Below are 15,763 nucleotides of genomic sequence, written 5' to 3'. Positions count from 1 at the left end.
CCGAAAAGAGATAATAGGTCTTTCACATCGTACATATACACGTATTTAAGTTGTTCTTGTCAGATTCTGAACTTCCACATCAACAAACTTTGTTTAAGCATCCATTCCCGTGGTAGATATGCTTCCTCGCTACTATTCGGTAGATGAACTTGCTACAGAGTATTCGCCTCAGAAGCCAGTAATCTTCCAAGCATTGTTTCAACCCTCAACAAACCTAAGTTTGCCAACCCTTTCGCGCCGGCGGCGCCTGTTGCAGATGCCCGAGTCGCGATTCTCCATCTCGTAATCCATGCTCGAAGCTCTTTGTCCTCATCATCAAACCCGAGGTCTCCATCATCGCCAACACTGAAACGAACCGCATTAGATGCTGATGTGATATGCAACAAGTGCACCATGAATGACCCCCCAATGGCAAAGTTTTGCCGACTCCAGCTGTGCCAGAACCCATTCCACTGAGATCCACTCATGTTTTCCAGCATCTCTACAAACTCTTTGACGCAAAGAATGGAACCTTTGATCACTGCCTTCGCGGCGGTAAACAGTCCCTCGGCCTCATTGGGAGATTGCAGCGCAATAGTAGGCCAGCGATCAAGGGGCCTGAGTAATGCACGGAACAGTGTCATGTGGGTGATGATATAGCACAGATAAACTGCGCCGATACCGTACATCTCGTCTTCGCCGTCTTGAGTTGGTGTTCCAGCATCATAAGCTGCCGGTAGCTGAGATTTTCCTATGAGTGTTCGGTATCCTGAGGAAAGATTATCACGCCATTCCTTCAACCTTGCACGAGAAGAACGAGCCAGGTCTAAAGAGAGTGGTAGATCATGCGCTGTTCTTCCGATACCACGAGTCGTATAATATGTCTGTTGGATATCTGACATGATGCAAGTCATCCGCACTAGCTCGCAGAGGTGTGCTTTTATGTGTGCCGACGAAGAAATGGTGTCGTCCACATCTTCTAGCCTAAGATCTGGGACGTCAAAGTCGTCTTGGTGGATGTGGCTAGGCATCCCTCTTGTCAGAGAAGCCCACTTCTCCATCGTCCACGTAGCCCACCACAATCGCTTTCGAAGCCTTCGTTCCCAAGGTGGCACAGACTCCCAACAAGAAGGGTCTTGATGTAATCCAATGGTTTGTGCTACTGCGACTGCACTGGAAATAAGAGACCAAGAGAAAGCGGTGTCTGAGAGATAAGGATTGGTGGGGAGCCTCTGTTGAAATAAGAGGCAGGCCTGTAACGTTGCCAGAGAAGGGGCATGGAACTGCTGGGAGATATCCAGCCAACATAGACGGTATAGCCGCTGGCTTGAGGGGGGATGTAGGAGTAGGCCATACAGGCTTTCATCATGCATAATGAATGGCAGGGCTGATGCGCATAAGGCCGCCAGCAGTCCCAAAGACATGTTACTGAGCTCTTCGGGACATGATGGAAGTTGCTGAATGGCGACGATGGGAAAGCATGGATCCACAAAGCGGCCATAGAGCTGTATGAGTCGCCATGCTGTCTGGGGATCAACGATGCTCCAGAGCTCTGCCCAAGCACCATCAATGACGGAACACTCGACCTTGGGCTCGGCATTCGCTAAGAGCTTCTGGTCTGTGATGCCAAATATGACAGGGCTTTTTTGCGAAGCATCCTGTTTCAAGCGTCTATATTGAAGGCCGCTCAATCTAGGGCGAGCAACATCGTGGTCATCATATTGCTCGCGGTTGAGGAGGTGAATATCGGCTGCTCCGGTGGGGCCTATGAAGAAGCTGAAAGCCCCGGGTATTGCTTCAAGGGATCGATGTAAAGGTCGGTTCTCGGTCAATGTAGCGGGGTGATCTAATGTCCCTTTTTGTGATTCACGTGCCAGATAGAGGCCATGATTTGACTGCGGAGAGGCTTGAGAAAAGTCATTATCGCGTGAGGAGTTCTGAGAAGGCGTCTCGGTTCCAGCTGAGGCCACACGATTGCCCGCAAGAAATGGGGGATCATGAAGTTGTTCAATATCGCCGCCCAGGAGATCATTCTCTGTGAGGTGAAAGAAGTCGGGGATGGGAAAGTCCTGGTGGGCATGTCCCCAGAAGCTGTCCATCAGTTTAGTCAATGAGTTCCTGAGTGCAACCTTGAAGCTTACTTTGAAGGCGATATCGCCGCCTCAACAGGCGACGACGCTCTCTTCCTTTTCCTTTCACCCGGGCCTTGAACAAATGTACACGATAAGCTACGAGTGGAGCACCGATGACATGGTGGGCCTTTGGGCATGTCGCAGACAACCTTTCTCTTCCGGCAGCAGTCGCATGGTCGTGACTTTCGTGACTTGTAGAAGCGGCCAACTGGCGGCGGGCGCGCAGGGGTTGGTGGTTGGGATTGTTCCATGCCGTCGGGTCAGGCTAGACGCCGAAAATCAGAGGAGCGGCCAACACTTCAAAAGAGAGAGCCTGGAAACCAAACATTGAAGGCCGAACGGTCATTACGGATGGAGACCCAAGCAACAATCATTGTTTGGTCTCTGAGGAACGATAACAATGATAAAGTCCGTGGGAGTTTGATAGGAAGGATTCCATCTTGATAAGCTTATCTACGTAGACCCGGCCAGTCATGGCCGCTCCTTTTTCTTAGCGACAAAACAACACCTAAATGAATTGCCCCTCATTCGCCAGAAGCACCCAAGGAGTTGATGCGACAAGCCCACTGCTGGGATCATGACGCCTAGGGTTCCGCTCCTGTTAGTGCAAAACACGGAGAAAGATAGGCGCTTGGGCTTTTGCTACAGCGTAACCTCCAATTGCAGCAGCTTCTGCAAGCAGGGGTCTGCAAACATGCTGTCGGCAAGGTCATCGGACATTGAGGGCAATGGACGACGTGACACAGCGCTGTACCCGAATTGCATGTTCAGTAGTTTCTTCATTCCATGTATCTGAGAGACTTTCAGTATCTTGCTGAGTTTGAGGTGCTGCTTGAGGCCGCCAGTGACTCGGACTCACCCCCATCTTGAGCTGCACGCGGTCGGCCAGCGAGATCAGCTGCTGCAACTCCAGTGCTTCCTTCGCCGTGTCGTGGGACTGGCAAAGGTCCCACAGCTTAATGCATGCTTTCTGTGAAATGTGAGAGACGTTTCGTTATTAAAATATCTTGTCATTCGGTCGACTCACAGGAGCAAAATTGGGCAATCCGCTGATAGCGCCCCCAGCGCCCACCGCTACTGAGGGCAGAAGGAAGTCGATGAAGCCGTCTATGGCAGTGAACTCGAGGTCTTTCGTTCGCCTGGGGTATTTTGCTTTGAAATCCGGGTTACTCGCCTCTGCCAAAATGCGCGTGAGTTTTCCCACGTTTGCGCAGGTAAGCTTGATGCCGCATATGTTTGGTGATCCTTTGATGATGTCTACAACGAGGTCGCTATCCATGTCGACCCCGCCTGAGACAGCTGGAAAGTTGTAAATAATGCTATGAGCGAAAACATGTCAGCGCTTTTCTATCCCAAAGCAAATCAGCAGTGTCTCACATTGGTAATTCCGATGCTTCTGCAATGTCAATGAAGAAGTTCTTAATAGAGTCCCGATTGGCGATTAAAGCTCCGGCATAGTATCCTGGCGGGATCACCATGCCATAGTCGGCGCCCGCTTCAGCAGCATCGCGAGCTAGCTTAATCGATTCCCGGGTACTGGCGCCCCCAACGCCGGCAACGATGGGAACATCTGAGCAACCGATGCGATCAAGGGTTTCTCTTGCAGTCCTTATCAATTCGATTCTCTCTTCACGATCCTTGAGAAATATTCAGGTCAGTTCAGAGACAAGTTTCAGTTGAACGCTCTCGGGGACCAACCAGATGCACCGCCTCGCCTGCACTGCCCGAGATGACTGGTATTGTGCCCGCCTGTGCTATGACTGCTTTCTGTCAGCTATGTGGGCTAGCAACTACAAGAATCAAAAGTTTGGTTATACATTTGAGGTGGTTCACAAAGCTTTCTAGATCTGTCTACGCGTGAGTTCCACTACAACATGTCCGCTCTGGGGGAAGCGAACCTAGATCCTCGTTCTGCTTGAAAAAGCAAGGGAGTGGCGTGTAGATACCCCTCGGAAGCGGCCTCATCTTTGCGAAAATTGGACAAAATTAAGTGAAGCTGTGTACCAATATGTCTTGACTTAAATACAGCAATCCTAATATCTAGGTACAAATTCTGAGAAGAGTGCCGTTTCTCGGGAACATGAGCCGGCGTCGGCCGGCGCGGCAGACCGGCCCCACAGAAGCCAAAAGTGCGGCCAACGATAAGATATCATCCAGTAGCCCTTCGTATCAAACGCACCGCTGGTAGTGGTGCTACAGGTAGTTGTGCTACTTGTCGTATAACAACGAGGAACACCGCTTTGTTCCTAGTCTATCATTGACGTACTCTAGAATATAGTTGAAATAAAACGAATCTAACAATGAACTATTCTATTAAGGGATCCATGACGAGATCAAGTAGAATGCAAATTCTAGAAGAAAATTTAGTGACAGGCTGAATGATTCAACAATGAAAACAGCACGGAAGAGAAGAGAGATGTCAAGTCAATCTCTAGTCCTTGAAGTTGATCGGCTAGCACCGGCGCACCCGGATCAGTACCTCTTTCGTTGGGTCTGGGAGGACGTTTGTCGCAAACTCGATATTCTTGAATCGTGGTTCGCCCTCCGGGTTCTTGATCTCGTAGTTGAGGAGGAATTCGGCAAACATCAGCTTGATCTCAACGTCGGACGAGAAACGTCCGGGGCATGCGTGTCTTCCAAAGCCCCAGCCCAGCTCAGTGCGAGTGACACTGACGAAAGAATGCTTGTGTTCCGAACCTTCCTCCTGGCGTTCACCATATGAACGCATTCCGTCGAACTTTTCGGGTTTAGGATAGATCGCAGGGTCGTAGTTGATGGCGCTGGTCGGGAGCTCCATTTCTGTCCCGGCAGGAATGTAGGTGCCGTCCTTCAGAGTCAAGGGCTTCGTTGCCATTCTTTGAAATGTGGCTAAACTCCGTCAGTACATTTGAACATAATAACTGCATGTAAGCGAAATCGAAGCCAGAAAACTTACTCATGTCTGGCGCGCTCATGCGCAGACTCTCCTTCATCCAGCTGTCAAGCTTCTTCATCTCGGCCAGGGATTGTTTTGTGAAAACACCGCCTGACTTCTCAAGCACCTCCACCACTTCCAATCGAAGCTCCTCGGCCTGGTCTGGCTGAACAGCCAGGCCGTACAGCACTTGAGTGATGGTCGATGAAGTGGTGTGAATACTGGCAACAGCTAGTGTCATCTGAAGAATGAGTTGAAGCTCGAGTTCATCGGCCTTGGAGGCGTGTGCCCCGCTAGTAAGGTGATCTAGCATTGTGGGTGGGTTCTCCAAAGGGGCACCTCCTAGCGCCTTCTTCCTGGCCAGGGATTTGGCAATGATCTCGCGACCCCCTGCTAGCTGCTGCTCCTTCTCCAGACGCTGAGGCAGGAAGTAGGCGACAACAGGTCGGAGAACAGGCGGCCAGGACTTCAAGGCTGATCCGTACTCTATGGCGGTATGGACGAACGAAGTTGAGAGCTTGAGCCACGTCGGATTACGAGCAGCTTCTTCGCTATGCATGATTCTCGCCGACGTGATTGCTACCATCTCAAGCAGAGCTTCGCTGAGGTTTACGGAAGTCCATTCTACTCGTCATGTGAGTGAGTTTCCTACCTAATAGGGTCAAAGCGGTTCAATACGGCATACCTGCGGGCAGACCAACAAGTTTCGGAAGGTGTTCTTGAATTAAGCCATGGAATACGGGAACGTAGGCTCCTGTAGATTTGATCAGCTCAGTCTCAACATGAAGGTTACGAATAAGATTTACCAAGGGTAGGGTTCATTTTGGCCAGAATCTGGTGGGCGCCCCAAGCCTCGACTCCTCCGACACTGGTGTAAGGCAAGAGCGCGTCCTGATAAGTTTGTGAGTTTATGTCTCCTGCTCTGATACAAGGCATTACTTACATTGTCAATTGAAGCTTTGAAGCTCAGTGCTGGATGGCTTTTCAATTCATCGAGGTATTGAAGCGGAAGCACGATTTTGGTTCCTGTCAATGTCAACGCAATGTCACCGGACGATCATTCACCCTGAAAATCTTACCATCCATAGTTTCCAACCCGTAAGGCTTGTTTTTGAACTGATTGATTATCAGCATCTGAGTCTGCCATCAACTCTTCGCGAAGGCTCATCCCGTCTTACCCGCTCGTAAAACTTGTCAAGGAGCTGTTTCGATAAAGGAGCGTATGCACGCCTTCTTGCAATCGGATCAGACATTTCCTCCGCCTAAGGTATCGGAACCTTCAATCTCCTCGTGGTGAGCTGCGTCAAAATTCCAAGAAGACATGATGCGACGATGAGCCAAGTGATTGTCGAAAGGAGATGGTCCCAAGTAAGGAGTGACGTGTCGAGGTGAATCGTTGTAGGAAGTAGCGACTCCATGATGCTGCTGAAATACAGGTTGAAAAATGAGGAATCCGAAGTTTTCGCAATATGGATGCAAGAGAAGTAAACGTTGGCCGATAAATGACGACAGAAGTGTAAGATTCGTCTGGCTTCAGGTTGTCTGAGCTTTGAGCCTTTGGTGATTTTTCTGATGAACTACAAATCCTAGAAAAAGCATGTTCACCAAGGCGTGATTGCATATATAACTTTCCAAGATGCATGAACACATTGCCACAAACTACCAGTTTGGATGACTATTCGGAGACCTGGATCTTGGAGCGGACGATGGCGACCGGACTCTGGGCAAGTACCGAGTCCTCCAGGCCAAGCCAGCTGCCATATCATGCACCGGTGGCCATAGCCACTGCCAGAAAAGATCATTGGCGATTAGGTAGACTGAATGCTCGGTGTCTCAGCTTGTAATGTTTCTGGACTTAGGGGAGCCGGTGGGAGAATGTAGGCCTTGTGTCAACTAGCGGGCCCTGCTCCGAGTTGTGGACATAAACATGGCTAAGTTCTTCATCCTTCAAATGATCTGCTGAGTAAATATCATCGGAATGGAGATACCCACGCTGCTATTCGCTGGTCAATGCCCTACAGACAATTCACAGCTCTCGCCGCTCACTCGCTGTTTCTGCCTCGCGACAGATGTGCGCAACTTCCTAGTGACCTTTATGCGTACATTTCAGGGGAGGCACGGCCAGAAGATGATCACTCATACTGCGATTGAAACAGTGGTATTTGTGGATCTAGCAGTGCTAAAGTACCGCATACATTGTACGCCCTGTTGCCTATTCGTTGAATATCCAGTTTGGGGGCGAAGCCCAATGGAGACAATACGTCACCAATATCACCCCACGGCCTGCCGCCCAGCTTCTCGGCATTTTCCTTAATTCCGCAACTTGGTCTCCAAGTTCGAATTCTAGCACCATCACCGAAGTCTCAGGCAAAATGGCTCCACGTGTTTCAGAAGCAACCAAGGCGGACCGAGACAACATCTACGTCCGTTCAGCGTTCAATTATGTTGATGCGATCAACAAGGCAATTCCAGAGCTGAATCAGACCTCACTCGAGCGGGTGCGGTGAGTTCTTCTCATTTCTTTGTCCGAAAGCTCCCACCAAGATTTCTCCGGGCGACTTGCGCAACTATCCATCGTTCGTTGCTTAATTCTGATGGTAACAGAGACTGCATGAGCAAACAAGCAGTTGTAGAACTAGCACCCTCAAGCATGACTCCACTGGGAAAGGAAGACAGCATCAATAGCGCTGACGAACATGTTGTTTTCATCGGACTGATGCGTGGCCTGATCAAAGAGGCCAATGTGTGTCCTTTCTGCGTCTCCTATGGAGCCTCATCCTAACATCCTCTGCCAGAAGCGGGAGATAGTTTTCTTGTTGTTGGTGCTGACCAGGTAGCAGATAGAAATCTTTGACTGGGTCTACGCCGCTGGCCCTCGTGTGATATTGCAGGCCAAAGCGAATGGCCGGTCTCACCATGATCAACCATATGTCAACGATCTCGTCTTCTTCATGGACTTCGTTGACGTCAACGATGCTGCTGTCGACGAGTTTACTGAATTCCACAAGCAGGAAAAGCATCAGGACCGAGCCGGGCTGTCCAAATTGACTTTGATTCGTGAATACATCGACTCGGCATTTTTCAAGGGCTACATGGATGAAGAACTGAAGCGCGCGAAAAGCAACAATGTACCCTCCACATAGCTACAAATAGGACCAAACGATGGTTAGAACGGGCTGCAAAAGGGGCGAGAATGAAAGCTTTCCCATTTATGGTGGGCCAACTCAGCCACAAGTATCGTGAATAATGTGACGTTCATTTTGAGCCCTCTTGTCCATCAAAGTTTGGACAGTTTCATGACTAGAGTCTGCGGGATGTAACTCTAACTGATCGACGCTGCCACGGGAAGTCTGTCACCCACTCAACGCCGTGGTCATTATTGTCCGGCCGTGTTTCTCCCCCGGTCGAAGAGTCGATCTAATCTAGGGTTTCGGGACTTTGCAGGTGCCAAGGCGCCGAGTGTCCGCCTCCCACCGGCCGAATATGATACGGGCGATATTCAGGTGTCTTCGGAGCTCGGTGCTTGCGGGGCCCGGATGCCCAGAAGCTCTAGATGCTCCCGTCCAGGTGGCTGACGTACACGTGTAGCTGTCTGAGACTAGGAAGACGATACTATTGTGGTTGCCAAGATAAGACTCTTGGCATAGCCTTCAGTAAACAGAGAACGATGACTCGCCCTAGTCAATGATGGACGCTTGAAGCGGTGTGGGCTTGGGTGGTTGTGATGTAGCGGACATCCGTTTGTCCGAATATCCGAACTCTCAAATGTAAGCTTCCAAAAGAGTTTCTTCTCGACCCGATGTTTTTATACTAAAAGATGAAATCTTCTTCACAAAGCAGAACAATTCCTTTTTAGTTTCTCCGAGAAGTTTTCTCTTTGGTGCGTTGGAAAACATCTTTAGCCTAGAGTCCGCAACTCGTCTTTCCCTTCTACACTCTGCGCCGCCGTATGTAAACCCGTCTTCGCTCATTTTGATGGCAAACATACACTCAAGGCTCGCCTCGATAGAGTATTTCCAACGTTTATTCACTTGAAGGGGTGTTCAACGTAGTGATCATTCGGTGTGTCTTCACTAATTTACCCCATACTGTATGTGACTAAGCGTAATGTGCGTCTACGTGGAGTTGAAATTCCCCCGCAAAATTCGGTCAAACTCTCGCGTAAGATTTTCTTTCTATCCATGTAATCAGTGGACCGGACCAGCGCAGATTGATGGGAAATCTGTCATTCCGCTAAAACCGTCTCCATCAAGTTTGCGGGGGACGAGATTCGCATATTCTTGTACGTAACATTATCAGCGACAACCACGAATGCCGGCTTGGCCCCCGAAAAGCTTGGCCAAGATTCTAACCATATCCAGACAGCTTGATGCAACCTGCCGACCCTTATCGAGGGATATGCGCTTACTGAGCCCAAGAGAGCAGCATCCCGTCGACGCAATGGCCAATTATCCTTCCCCCGGGCCGGTATCTTCAGGGGTTTCGGCCAGCTAGTGGCGATACCGGTATCAACAAGGAGCTCTCCCCCGCGAAATAGTCGCACCATCGCACCATTGGCATGCTGGCCGCCGGCGGGCACCTCACTTTCCCTGAGCTAACAGCGCCGACGGCGACATATGGCAGACATAGAAGCCTGGTTACCGATATGATCCGTTACGTAGAGACTATATCCGAAGTTGTCATTATCTTGAGCTAAGACAGCACCGGGCCGGTGCAGGTGTACCGAATGTCTAACGACGCAGGTCCTGTTGTTGCTTCTGCCAATTTCTCCCGCAACTCCCCTTTGGAATCACCAAGTTCTTGGCGTACAGCTGATTCCCAGCAAGAGCCGACAATGGGTCGCCAGAAGAAATCGCAAGGCGACGACGCCGCCATCGACAAGGCAATCACTTCGCGATCGGTCGACCAGCAGGATGTGCCGATCAACGCGTCCGGACACGTCCAGGAGCTCGAGCGGAACTTCAGCCTCCTTTCACTCGCCGGAGTCGGCCTCGTCGTCGGCAACGTCTGGCCCGCCATCGGGGGCTCCATCCTCGTCGCAATCTTCAACGGCGGCCCGCCCGGTGTCCTTTACGAGTTCATTGCCGTTTCCGTCTGCTACTGGACCGTCGCCGCCAGTATCGCCGAGCTCTCGAGCGCTATTCCTTCGTCCGCCGGTGTCTATCACTGGGCTTCCGTCACTCCTGGCCCGAGATGGGGACGCATCGTCGGGTTCTTTGCCGGTTGGTGGAACTATCTCGCTTGGATTCTCGGCGCCGCGAGTATGGCGTCCATCTTCGGCAACACGGTCGTGCAGATGTACGCGCTCAATCACGACGGATTTGAGGCGAAGCCATGGCATGTCTTCATCGTTTACATAATCGCTACTTGGCTTGCGTGTGCAGTGGTCTGCCTCGCCAACAGCGCTCTGCCTCGGATCAACGACTTCGGCGTGTTTGCAATCATTGCTGGCTTCTTCATCACGATTGTGACCGTAGCGATCATGCCCGGCCGGGGCGGGCGTCCGCCGCACGCATCCTCTTCCTTTGTCTGGACCGAGTGGACCGCCGACATCGGATATCCGGACGGCTTCGTGTTTCTGGCCGGCATGCTCAACGGCGCCTTCAGTGTCGGCGCCGTTGACGCCACTACCCATTTGGCGGAAGAGATCCCCAACCCACAGCGCAACGTCCCCATCGCCCTCGGCTTGCAAATGAGTATCGGCTTCACAACTGGCCTCTGCTACTTGGTTGCCATCATGTATGCAATCAACGACTACGATGCACTGTTCAGCTCCCCTTACCCTATCGCCGAAATCTACCGGCAAGCAACCGGATCTGCTGCCGGCGCTACTGGATTGCTCGCGCTGGTCCTCATCTGCATCGGTCTTACATTGATGGGACTCTACATCACTTGCGGCCGCACACTCTGGGCACTTGCCCGTGACGGTGCGAGTCCGCGAGCTGACCTTATGGGCCACGTTAGCCCTCGGCTGGGAATGCCGATGTGGTCTACAGTCTCTTCGGCATTGCTGGTCACTGTTCTCGGTGCCATCTACGTCGGCAGCACCACTGCTTTCAACGCCTTCGTCGGCAGCTTCATTCTTCTCTCAAGCAGCTCCTACCTCGCAGCTATCCTTCCCAATCTCCTGGCAGGAAGAAAGCGAGTGGCTTACGGGCCCTTCCATATGCGCGGATGGGTCGGCTTCTTCATCAACGGCGTTGCATGCACTTACATGCTGGTATGGTTTGTCATCTACAGTTTCCCTTCCACTCTTCCGACCAATGCTCAAACCATGAACTACGCCTGTTTGATTTGGGGTGGTCTCACCATCTTTGTTGGTTTATGGTGGCTTGTTGGTGCCAGGGAGGGCTACCAAGGCCCAACAACGACTGGTGGTGTTGTCACAGAAGCACAAGTGGGTACGACTGCTTGAGGCACGGTTGAGTAGAATGTAGAGGTCGTTTCGTAGCCTGTAAGGTAGCAATCTAGAAGCTAAGGCAGACCTTTGGACATGTAACTTGAAGGATAAACGTTGTTGTCTCTGCTGTGAAATGAAACAGACGCTGAAGAGAATGCCGCGACCTTGTGTCTTGATACATCGGACTTCTCACCGGCTTCATGTTGACCTCCTTTCCCCCTCGATGACCCAAGCGCCACCTCCAACCCTAATGAGGCATACGCATCAAATCGGAACGCCTCCTTTCTTCTCTCATTCTCCTCCGACGTCACACCTGCAATGGCCTTGACTGCCTGTCCCTTCATGACCTGTGCGACTGTCTTCTGGCCACTTGCGAGCTGCTTGTTGTATCGAAGGAGAATGAACCGCAAGACAAGGGCCGTGCATATAGCGAGGAAAGCGCCGCTAGCGTTGACACTCATGGCTAGTACGTGATGAGGCGCATCGGAGTCTGGGTAGAGATAAGAAGTCCAGACCTGAAAAGGCTCATGTTAGCATACCGTTTGCGTTGCTGAAAGCAGGTTCTGAACGTACTTGACTGGTGTTGGCAAGAGCATTGACGATAGCTACAGCAGAAGCGCGCTTGATGCGTGGTCTAATCATGGTCTTCTGTACCCAGGCCAGCAACACCGCGTTCGTGCCATTTGCGCCAATGGTCATGCAGAACATGGAAAAGTATCTGGGCGCCGTGCTCAAAGTCGTCGCGGCAATGATATATCCCATGATGGCAATGCACATAGGCCAAATGATGTGAAAGCTTGCATTGTGAGTTCGGTCGGCCGAGTAGTTGTTGGCGATGGAGACGCAGAGAGAGACGAGGTAGGGCGGCGCAGTTAGAAGAAGAGTCTTGACGCGACCATATCCAAGGGTGTCGACGATATCGGGGAAGAAGTTGCCGACCGCAGAGCAGACCTAAAATATAGAGTCAATACTTTGAACTCATGATTTAGGACTTCAAAGGGTCATGTTTTTACCTGGATGCAGATGAAAAGAAAGGTGAAGAGGTAAATTCTCCAATCCATCAGGGCAAGCTTGAAGCCACATGACCATGGCTCATCGTCTTCGTCAACCTGTCCGGCGTCCTTGACCAGACGCCATTCAGCGACAGCTCGCTCCTTGGGAGTCAGCCAGGATGTAGTCGAGGGCCAGTCGGGGAGCAACCAGATGGCGAAGACTCCAACGGAGATGGTAATGCACCCTGTACGAATCAGCATTTTTACTCGGAGAACTTGTTGGGCAAGTCTACGACACATACCCTCAATGATGAATAGCCAACGCCGTGATTCGAGACCTCTGGCGCCGTCGAGAGAATGTTGAATTCCCGCACCAATCAGACCAGAGAAGGCACTTCCCAGTTGACTGCCGGAGAACAAGATAGCTCCGCGGAAGCCCATTTCATCTCTCTTATACCATGATGAGATCAAGAATAGCGCACCAGCTGTGGAAAGAGTCAGTCCTGAGATTACTGAGGCCGTTGACACTGCATGAGGACCACTCACGGAGAAAGGCTGCCTCGACGATTCCCAAGAAGAAACGAATGGCATAAAGTCCTGAGAGATTGGTGACGGCACCCGTAGCTGCGGACATGCCACCCCACACAACGACACAAGCGGGAATGAAAAGAGATGGTCGAATCTGGGTTAGGTAGATGTTCGAGGGAATTTACATGAGGATGTAACCGACGAACAAGATCGAAACCGCCGTCCCGTACTGAGTGTTGTCAATCCTCAGACTGTTTTTGATACCAGCGACTTTGGCTGCAGCAATGTTTTTCTGTGGAAAAGAGGCTGTTAGCGGTCGCTATAGCCGATAGGCGTGATCACGGGAGTCTCAACATACTCTATCGAGATAGTTCAAGATGAAGATGATCCATACGACAGTGAGAAGACGAAAATCAAGCTTCCGTTTCAGCTTCTTCTCAACTTCGGCTATCTCCTCTTCGCTCATGGCCTGAGCCTCTGCCATGCGGTTTGGTTCTTGGGTCTCCTTGAGCTGGATGGAAGCGGCATCTCCATCGTCTCCAGTCAACGCCGACGTTTCGCCGGGCACGGGAGACTTGATGTCCTGGTTGCCGGTTGCTGCCATGTTGAAGAAGAACACAGGATGATTTGCTAAGAGCCCTTCTCGTGTTCGTGAAAGGATGTGAAGAAATCCAACACGCAAGACAAAGTCCGCACTTGATGACAGGCCAGCTGCTGAAATGTCGGCGAGGAGTGAGGCTCGGGGGCTTAGGCTCGAAGTGGTTCTTGCCAAGTACAACTAAGCTTTTTATATATTGACGAGCCCAGATCCGCCAAGAGCTCTTTAGACGAATGTCAAAATGCCATCCAATGGAATAAATTTGGGTGGCAAGCACCACATTGGAGACGAGGCATGGGAGGCTTTCGTAGTACTCGGGATAATGCCGTAAGAGGTTCGAGCTTGGATGTGGAACCAACCAGCGGTAAATGTTACAGTGATAGCCATAATTGGCATCAAGGTTTCACATGTTTCTCAACACTCATACAAACGGACCGTTTTCATGTCAAGGGTAGCATCAGGCTGTACCAAATTTCGACAAGCCAAAGCCGCTATGTAACCCTACTGTCTTCCTAGGTAAGAAGCCACGATATGGCACAAAACTCAAGACTTGCAGGTCTACGGGTATCAAGAAACAGCGACATATGGCGAATAGTCAATGACCTATAGCCGAGGTTCCCCGCGTGAAGCTAGAGCCTAGTGCTTAGTTTGCCCCAAGATGGCGGAGATTGATCAATAGTTTCACCACGTTCGCGGGGGAGACACGGCTGTTCTACCCGATTGATCAAAAGCCTCTGTTGAGTCTGGGGACGTAGAGACTCCCAAGCTTGGGGGCCAGATATTTGCTGCAGGCTGCCCTGCGAAAGTCACAGACGAGACTCCATCACGACGAACGGTAATGGAGCCAAAAACACATTGCGCCACTTATCAGAAACTAGCTCCACAAGGGTCTGTTCTTCTGAACAGCTAATGACAGTGATATTGTGGCTATTGACGTGGCGAATAGCAGCACATATTCAAAGATCATGTCGATCCGTGGGTGTTTCGTCCTTACGCCAGGTCTCGGCTTACAGCCGGTGCATCAGCTTTCGCCCGGCAGCCATAAAAGGCCAGCCACAACGGACAGAAAGTGTGGACTCAACGCTTGGCCCTTCTATCAAGTGCCCAAAATATCTAAGGGATGGGACGACCTGCTTCAATGAGCATGAAGACTGCATTCACCCATGCTTGCATTGCTTGGAAATGCATGTCTGGTGCGATTAACCAGCGCGAATCATCCCGAAAGGCTTCACGTGTCACAGAACACTGGTTATAACAATGCAACTGGGATTAGTTTCATTGGAGTAATAACTGTTCATGAGAACTTATGCTTCATAGTCCACGACAGATCAACTCACTTATCTACAGCTGCATTGCGCAATCTCAATTCATGGGCTTCGAAATGATCAGCATCATTGTCTTCATAGCGTAAGCATACTCCAATAATTGAATTTACACAGCAGGTAAATATTCCGGGTAGCTTGTTTGATGAGTATTGTAAACTGTCACATTCAGCTATCTCAGCGACGTTTGTACGGGGTCTGCTAGGAACTGTTTGCTGACATATTTCGAACGCAGGAGGAGGATATTCATCAGGTAGCAATTTAAAACATTCGGTGAACTTCTAATTGAACCTTTCAAAGTTTCCAGCTGTTCACAAACACCATTCATGAGATCTCCTTCACGTGTTACGGATCTGGGCCACTGTCGGTCCACCTGAATTTGCTAAGGTTGCTGCAAATTTAGATGTGTACGTCACGTTAGAATGTTTTGCTTTGATTCGATTAGGTTACTGCGGGAAAATTAAGGCATTCAGACCTCGATCTAGCACATCCAGGAAGCGAGCATGGGATTTTAGTGCTTTTAGAGGCCTTCCAAGGAAATTGCATCGTACGGGATCCACTCTCCGCTTCGGGTCGGCCCAGAAGTCCGCAATCGGGCTCCACCATGTTCCCGACTGCCCCGGTCCCTTGGGAGGAAAGCACCGACAGCAGGCAGTTCATGGACATTCTGGAACGAGCGAAGAACGCCATGCAGGAAAACGCGATGGCTCAGCACGAAGCCAGCTGATGGGATTTAACGGCCTCGTGATTGCCGCTCGTGCCACGTCGTCCATTTGACAACGCATCAACAGAGTAGTTCGGACGAGAACGCTCAACAAATCCATGCTTTGACTTACCTAGGTTTCAGCGATGTTTCCGGGGCAAGTCCATTTAGGTTCAGCCATGTGGAACTAGTAGA

General features: G+C 50.8%; 6 protein-coding genes across 6 annotated transcripts; 2 read left to right on the top strand and 4 right to left on the bottom strand.

Annotated features, from left to right (window-relative positions):
* Window positions 1–198: 198 nt before the first annotated feature.
* CGCA056_v008307 (uncharacterized protein) lies at window positions 199–2,248 on the bottom strand (the record flags this gene model as incomplete). Its single annotated transcript, XM_037323554.1, has 4 exons — window positions 199–303; window positions 357–682; window positions 1,664–2,070; window positions 2,121–2,248. 4 exons carry the CDS (start codon window positions 2,246–2,248, stop codon window positions 199–201), a joined length of 966 nt encoding a protein of 321 aa, XP_037177422.1.
* A 505-nt stretch (window positions 2,249–2,753) lies between these two features.
* Window positions 2,754–4,076, bottom strand: gaaC-2 (L-threo-3-deoxy-hexylosonate aldolase; the record flags this gene model as incomplete). Its single annotated transcript, XM_037323553.1, has 7 exons — window positions 2,754–2,903; window positions 2,971–3,081; window positions 3,139–3,430; window positions 3,489–3,748; window positions 3,810–3,871; window positions 3,929–3,958; window positions 4,010–4,076. The coding sequence occupies 7 exons, from the start codon at window positions 4,074–4,076 to the stop codon at window positions 2,754–2,756; spliced, it is 972 nt and encodes a 323-aa protein (XP_037178001.1).
* A 487-nt stretch (window positions 4,077–4,563) lies between these two features.
* Window positions 4,564–6,278, bottom strand: ATR2-9 (Cytochrome P450 monooxygenase ATR2; the record flags this gene model as incomplete). The annotated part of the gene is made up of 7 exons (XM_037323552.1): window positions 4,564–4,979; window positions 5,047–5,649; window positions 5,711–5,779; window positions 5,832–5,916; window positions 5,969–6,051; window positions 6,105–6,141; window positions 6,204–6,278. The coding sequence occupies 7 exons, from the start codon at window positions 6,276–6,278 to the stop codon at window positions 4,564–4,566; spliced, it is 1,368 nt and encodes a 455-aa protein (XP_037177421.1).
* A 1,119-nt stretch (window positions 6,279–7,397) lies between these two features.
* CGCA056_v008304 (uncharacterized protein) lies at window positions 7,398–8,168 on the top strand (the record flags this gene model as incomplete). The annotated part of the gene is made up of 3 exons (XM_037323551.1): window positions 7,398–7,528; window positions 7,630–7,768; window positions 7,866–8,168. The coding sequence occupies 3 exons, from the start codon at window positions 7,398–7,400 to the stop codon at window positions 8,166–8,168; spliced, it is 573 nt and encodes a 190-aa protein (XP_037177420.1).
* A 1,691-nt stretch (window positions 8,169–9,859) lies between these two features.
* CGCA056_v008303 (Choline transport protein) lies at window positions 9,860–11,440 on the top strand (the record flags this gene model as incomplete). The annotated part of the gene is made up of 1 exon (XM_037323550.1): window positions 9,860–11,440. One exon carries the CDS (start codon window positions 9,860–9,862, stop codon window positions 11,438–11,440), a length of 1,581 nt encoding a protein of 526 aa, XP_037177456.1.
* A 59-nt stretch (window positions 11,441–11,499) lies between these two features.
* On the bottom strand, window positions 11,500–13,549 carry hxnP-3 (Major facilitator-type transporter hxnP; the record flags this gene model as incomplete). Its single annotated transcript, XM_037323549.1, has 7 exons — window positions 11,500–11,940; window positions 11,999–12,376; window positions 12,439–12,662; window positions 12,720–12,902; window positions 12,964–13,099; window positions 13,148–13,237; window positions 13,304–13,549. The coding sequence occupies 7 exons, from the start codon at window positions 13,547–13,549 to the stop codon at window positions 11,500–11,502; spliced, it is 1,698 nt and encodes a 565-aa protein (XP_037177419.1).
* Between the last annotated feature and the right edge of the window lie 2,214 nt (window positions 13,550–15,763).

The sequence above is a fragment of the Colletotrichum aenigma genome, assembly GCF_013390185.1.
Source record: "Colletotrichum aenigma strain Cg56 chromosome Unknown KSG_Cg56_contig05, whole genome shotgun sequence".
In the NCBI taxonomy this organism is placed as follows: domain Eukaryota; kingdom Fungi; phylum Ascomycota; class Sordariomycetes; order Glomerellales; family Glomerellaceae; genus Colletotrichum; species Colletotrichum aenigma.
Note: the sequence above shows the minus strand (reverse complement) of the source record. Positions and strands in the feature narration are given on the sequence as shown.